At 39.1% G+C, this 6,577-nt stretch overlaps 2 protein-coding genes across 2 annotated transcripts in view; both read left to right on the top strand.

Moving 5' to 3' along the window:
* The first annotated feature begins 603 nt into the window (after window positions 1-603).
* On the top strand, window positions 604-3,534 carry LOC103364549 (receptor-transporting protein 3-like). The gene is made up of 2 exons (XM_008291698.1): window positions 604-864; window positions 2,836-3,534. Exons 1-2 carry the CDS (start codon window positions 716-718, stop codon window positions 3,164-3,166), a joined length of 480 nt encoding a protein of 159 aa, XP_008289920.1. The 5' UTR covers window positions 604-715; the 3' UTR covers window positions 3,167-3,534.
* Window positions 3,535-4,320: 786 nt separating this feature from the next.
* LOC103364560 (5-hydroxytryptamine receptor 3A-like) overlaps window positions 4,321-6,577 on the top strand; it is a 7,586-nt gene continuing 5,329 nt past the window's right edge. The window contains exons 1-4 of the mRNA XM_008291712.1: window positions 4,321-4,327; window positions 4,596-4,762; window positions 5,868-5,912; window positions 6,034-6,140. Of these exons, the coding sequence (XP_008289934.1) occupies window positions 4,321-4,327; window positions 4,596-4,762; window positions 5,868-5,912; window positions 6,034-6,140 (326 nt within the window). The remainder of the gene's footprint in view (window positions 4,328-4,595; window positions 4,763-5,867; window positions 5,913-6,033; window positions 6,141-6,577) is intronic.

A 6,577-nucleotide genomic window follows, 5' to 3' on the forward strand; every position in this document is an offset into this window, starting at 1 on the left:
AATAAAATCCAACGCTGTTCTCTTCTAACTGCCAATGACGGCCACCCAGCTTTCTGATAGAGTAAACAATAATGTGTTCTGTCCCTGGTTAAGAACCTGAGAGCTGAATGATAAACTGCATCCAGTGGTTTAAGAGTGGAGGCAGGAGAATGCATATAGATTACATCACCATAGTCTGATAAAAATGTTGACTGAACAATTTGTTTTCTGCAGTTATGTGTCATACATGATTTATTTCTGTGAAAGAAAGACAATTTTGCTTTCAATGATTTAGTGAGTTAATCTATATGTGTTATTAAATCGTATGCACAACAAACACGAATCTGTTCATTATGCCGCCATTAGGTCACACATCTCAAGAATAAATACAACCAACACTGTGTTGAGCGGCGAATGAGCAAGAATGACAATTTTATTCACTAAACACAACAAATTGTGCACAAAAGCTTCAGTTACAAGAGACGATGAGGCAGAATAATACCAACAGATGTCAGTGTTTCACTCAGTGCTGCTAACAAAACTTTAAGTTTCATTTCTCTTGCAGTCTTCTGACACTTGAAACTTAAGGAAACCATGTTTACACCTTTCAGTTTCATTTTCTCGTTATCCTCTGCTGGCAGAGCCAACATCTCTCAGTTTGTTGAGTCATTCTCACAAGCTGTTTGTGGATCAGCTGTGCAGTTGTGTTTCTCTTTCAGCCACTGGCACTGAAAACATGGCATCACCAGACTGGATTCGTGAATTTCAGCTCAGAGCGAAAAGCCTTAGAGAAGGACACTCTTGGCGTTTGGAGTTTGATGGAAACATTGTGCCGAACCAACCAAACCCGGGCTGGAAGAAATACATCAGGAACACAAGTGCGAGGTCAGTGTGCTGGACTCTTTGATGGCTGTATGGGCTCAATTAATATAAATTATACATTAACATGTACTGCTGTTGGAAAAAGTCTTTTCATGCTGTCCCATTATGGGGACTGGTCTCCTTTAGTTGGTAATATTAATGACAAATGTTATATATTTTCATGTCCAAAACAGAAAAAACAGCTAATCATGGGGTTTCAACTGTTAGAGAAAGAACTGCGGTGTCATTATGTAACCAGGAAGTGGGTGACTTTGCCCCAGCTTCAATCTTACATTATCCCTATATTTCTTAGCCTGACAGTTATTTTACACAGCTGATGGACAGATAAACCCATGTAATATATATGGGTTTCATTTCTTACTTCAGTGTGTAACTGAATTAAAGATGGATAGACTAGTCTGGGTTGTAGGCAGGCAGAGCCTCTATCACTGTGGTGGTCCGTCACTGTGTTACTGCATAAGGAGCAGATTGCTTAGGTGTCTTTACCAACAAATTCCTCCAGTAAATCCTGTAAAGATAGCTATATGTTACAAATGAAAAAGAAATGTAGGCCAGAAGCTTCTGCTCCATGAAATTTTAGACTTTGGTAAATCTCCAGTAATTCCTCATGTCACATAGTTTTAGTACAAAGATGCTCCAAAAAGTTCTCAGCATCACCCAGAAACAAGGATGTAACTCCTATTTTGGAGCATAGCTGTAGACTATAAAGCCTTATGTCACTGTCCACAAAAACTCAAATGTGTCACTTGAGTTACTTGGCCGTCTGGCACCGTCTGATTTCTAGAAATCAGACGGTGCCAGCGGTTCAATGTCACATTTAACTGCTTCTGCCACACCCACTCACAGCTTTCCTCTCCTTGCAAAGACAAGCATTTGAATTCTTGCAGACAGTGATACATGGCTTTAGAATACACGCTTACGCCCCTTGTTTCCAGGTGAGGCTGAGAAGCTTTTTGATTTTATCTGGCTGAGATTGACAGGTAGCTGTGGTTAGGCCTAAACATTTTTCACTGCTGTTGCTGTTGATGTAAATATGCTCAGCCACAGTGATGACAGCAGCAGTAACCCACAACGCATTAAACAGCCACTTGATTAGTCGACAGACTGGAATCTGGAGTTTCCTGTCCAGCTATGGGGGTATTATTGGAGCGAAACTATTTGCAAATGTGTATGGAGAGTTGTTTGTCCGTATCTCAATCTGTGTGTCTGTAGTGAGATTTGTCAATGCGTACAAACACATGAATAGATGAACAGTATTTGACTACAAGTGCTGGAACCACAGAAAAATCAGCAGTTACAAGTCAAGCGGGCCTCACCATTGTCTGTCTTTTTACACATGACTTTTGCTTCACTTCTGATCCATATCTGTAACTTCAGGGCTTCTTTGCTCGTTCATTCTGGCTGCGTGCCACTCTGCACACAAGCCATCATGTAAGTTTTTGCTCAGCGACCCAAAACTCAGCAAATTTAACTTGTTCACATATACCAGACAATGTTGTGTGCCCTCAAAGACTCTGGGGGACAGCGCCACCTGATGGCTTGCAGGCAGCATAACTACTGAGGTACAGAGCAGCAGAGCGGCCGCAGCCAGAATGAACGAGCCTGTGAGCCTGAGCTCAGGGCAAAGAAACCCTCAAGTTACAGTTCCAGCACTTGTAGCCAAATACTTAGACTTTTCATCTATCAATATCTTTGTAAGTATTGACAAATGTTTTTACACATCAACAAATTTCACTACAGACAAACAGATTGAGATAGAGACAAACAACTCTCCATACACATTTACAAATAGTTTTGCTATAATAAAACTCCCATATCTAACTTTGTTTGGTTGTCATCTTCTGAGAGGGCCAACTCAGACTTACTGTTTAAAACACAAGTGTAAATTCACGGTAAAGTTTTACTACGACCAGATCTGAACTCTCTAGATTCTACTTCATAGTTTCTAACACTGTGCCCTCTGTCATTTTCAAGGTTCAAATGCAGCGAGTGTGGAAGAAGCTGGCCCTCCAACTGGGTGACGTTCATCTTCCACATGCGCCTGGCAGATCGGAATGGCACCGTGAAGGTCAGGTCCCTCCGTCAGAACTGCAAGAACTGCTACGATGCCCCGATGGAGGAACCCAGCGTCTCCACTGACAACATAGGCATCCTCATGGAGAATCTGATGGAAAAAATCAGAATAAAGTGCTACCATGAAGACCTTGGTGAAAAGAACAGGCCTGCTAGGAGCCTGGATGTCCAGAGTCCCCATGAGCCTTCCCATTGTGAGGCCTGCCGTCTTGGCATCTGTACAAGGATTTGAGCTTGTGATGCTTTTTGTTTGCCTTGCATTAATCTATTAAATCATCAATGTAGAAATAAGGGGCTTTAATGATATTTTATGCCTGAGCTATATATATATATATATATATACATGGAATCAAGGCTTCCTCTATCGATTTTATTCATTTTTCTGTTACAGCTCATAACAACTGGGTGCAAGTTTTCATGTTTATTTTTCCTGTCATTTTTCCGATCACATTTTATATTAATCAAAAGCATTTTAAAAGCTTGCCTTAAAAGGAAAATGTACATCTACAAATACATAGAGGTGGCACGAGCTATGAATTCATCATATGTGTGATTTGTGTGGATATATACTAACTGCAAATAAATGGCATTTAAATTTAATTTGTCTGCTTTTATGTGTACATAAGACACTGACTGAGAGCATAAAAGTCACTAAAGCAAAAAGATCTGCAGGAATTCTGGAAATGTAGATAATAGGTTTTTTCCATTTATTTGAATAGAAATGTTATGTAAAAGGAAAGAAAAAAAGGTGGCTGGCAGGTGGTTTGGGCTGAAACCAGAGAACACCTGTTTCTCGAATGGCATCCACTGTTTATTTGCCTGCAGGCGTGACACCGACGCAGCTGTGGTCAGTCCTCAGCGTCTGGAAGTCACACACTGAGGTGCATCACATTAACTGTGGGTTACGCTCGCTCTGTATGAAAACACCGACAGGGAAAGGAGCTGCCCTGCCTGGAGCGTTCCTCTGCCCACATCATTTGCCAGGGGTTTGTCCACATCACGCTTCACCGAGTGGCACTTTGTATATCTTGCCCATGAAGGCTGAATTTAGTCTTGCAAGAGTGAGTTTGCCAGGTAAGTAGCAGGCCTGCCGTCTGACTGCTCTGCTGACGTACAGCTGCTTTTAAAAAGATGATCATTTTGCCATCCTCAGCGGCTCACTGATTCTGAAGAGACGGTTTCCTCAGCAGCTTCTCTCTCCACATCATGGCGTCGAAGGATCCTACACTGAAGGTAAAGTGGTGCAGATGTTACCAGGTGTTAACCCAGAGTTGTACTCACTCGTCTCTGAAACTCTTCAATTATTCGTCAGTCTGAATGATTTTATTTTAATTCTAGTGGCTCCTTCCGTCACTCAAGCCCACCTTGGTTGTGTTCATTATGCTCATGCCAGGTAAGCTGTTTGGTTAGTATATTTCTCCAGCAGGGTGGCATCTGGCAATGTGTCTGCTGAATAATGGAGGTGAAATATTGCAGCACAAATGTTGGAAGAAGTTGGAAATAAGTTCATGTGAGTCCCCCTCACTGTAAAAGAAAGCTAAGACTGTCTGGAGAAAGTATTATTTTAACCACATTGTTGGATTTATTTGAATGAAAATCACATCACAAGCCGAAGCACGTGAACACGAATCGACTCATCATTACTCTTTGAATCCCGTCAGCCGCTCTGTGCAGCACCATCCAGCTGAACTGCTCAGAGCCCAACCAGCCCGCCCTGCTCAAGGCTCTGGGTCCGGTCTTCAACCTGAGTGCCATTCGACCCGTTCTGAACACTTCGACCACCACCAACGTCAGAACGTTCTTCACGCTGTACGGGATACTCGGAGTGGTACGTTCTGATGAGTACCACCAACACAAACTGGACCCTTTGTGTGACTTCTCTCTGAAACTCTAAAGATGAAGGCAAATTATAAACAAAATGTTTTTATACCAAACTGTAAAAAAATAGAAAGAAAGAAAAAAAGAAAGAAAAGAAAATCCTGCCAGTCAGAGTTCTTGAAAAAGAAAAAAATTAAAATATATTAAAATAAATACATAAAAAAAATGTAATTCAAAAACTTAAAAAGTGGGGACAGTAATGTTTAATTATCTTCAATCAGTGATACTTTTAAGCTTTTTTTTTTAAATACAGTGTAATTTTACTATCACACACTGTAAAATAAATAATTTTTATTTGTAAATATACTGATTTTAATGTCGACATTATTGACAGTTTTGGCCATTTTTTTTCACAGTTATTATCTGTAATTCAACAAATCAGACAGATCTGATATCAGTTATAAAAAAATATTTCCAACTTTCCAGTTATAATAAACAAGGATTTTCTGTAACATAACAGTAAGTATAAGTAAAATAATGAATTTGCTGATTTAAGCACATTGAAAAATAGTGTAAATTTATAGTCAAATGTTATAAGAGAACAAACTACCATTTCTAAAATATACAGATTAAAGTTTTGGCCTTTTTTTGTAAGTTTTTTGTTTTCTTTTGTTTTACAATTAATGTGTAAAATGTAGACTTTTTTCCTCATATTTCAGCAGGTGTTATCTGTAATTTAACAAAACAGGGAAAATCTGTACAGTGGTAGAATTAAAAAAAAAAATTAAAAAAAAAGATTAAAAAAGCAGTTTTTAAAGCCTGTCATTTTTCACAGTGCCAGAGAAACTTTATATGTTTATATGTGCACAATGTAATATGACTTTTATATTTACCAATGCGAAACAGTGAGAGGTCAGCAGAAAAGCAACATATTCTATTTTTCTTCTATCTTCAATAAAATGTCATCTGAATTAAATATTAAATCATTTCTTTTTGTCGTTGGGCTCCATGAAGGCTTTTTATTTAGGATCAATGTGATTTTCAAAAACAAAAAAAAAACATTAGCAAGCACTGTTTTTGTACTAAGTACTGAAGTGACTCTGTTTGTCTTTCAGGATGAAAAGGCTCAACTTTTGAACACGTTCATTTGGCTAAATTACGTAAGTAGTGCAATCATCCACCACCTTCCATTCTGATGAAGAGATAGCTGTGAGGTTAGATTTTCTGATCATCAGTGTTGTACCTGCTCTGCCCGCTCACACCCATTTTTGCTTGTTTTAGTGGTGGGATAATGAGTTTGCCACTTGGGACCCAGTCCAGTGTGGTATCAGCAAGATCTCTCTTCCCAGGAAAAAATTCTGGGTTCCAGATATTGTAATCAATGAATTGTGAGTTTCATCCTTCCTGGACATTAACACATGTCAAACCATGCACTGCACACACTGTCACTTCAATAGAGTCCATCTGGGGACACTGTTACACAACATCTCTGTGAAAGGATAAGAGCAGTGGTTGTCTACATTTCCCCTTTTTACCTACAAATCCCATGAATACAACGAGCAGCAATGCCATACATTCATTTCTACTGAAGGTAGAACGGTCAATATGTAGTAAAATGTTTTTTTTAATATGCTTATAATGTCCTAAAATAGCTGGCAATATTTTAGCAAACATTCAAACAGGAGTGAATATTACAGATTTATTGCTCCCTGAATGTAAATTTAATAGCTACAGCACCAGAACAGCTTCATCATGCTTTGGATGCAAAAGATAAGATAAGATATGCCTTTATTTATCTCACAGTGGAGAAATTCACATTGTTGAT

Source organism: Stegastes partitus, unplaced genomic scaffold (assembly GCF_000690725.1).
Source record: "Stegastes partitus isolate 25-593 unplaced genomic scaffold, Stegastes_partitus-1.0.2 Scaffold756, whole genome shotgun sequence".
NCBI lineage: Eukaryota > Metazoa > Chordata > Actinopteri > Pomacentridae > Stegastes > Stegastes partitus.

Coding starts and splice junctions, on each gene's coding strand:
- LOC103364549 (XM_008291698.1), top strand. CDS start 716: ATGGCATCACCAGACTGGATTCGTGAATTTCAGCTCAGAGCGAAAAGC. Junction 865..2,835: donor ATCAGGAACACAAGTGCGAG/GTCAGTGTGCTG, acceptor GTCATTTTCAAG/GTTCAAATGCAGCGAGTGTG.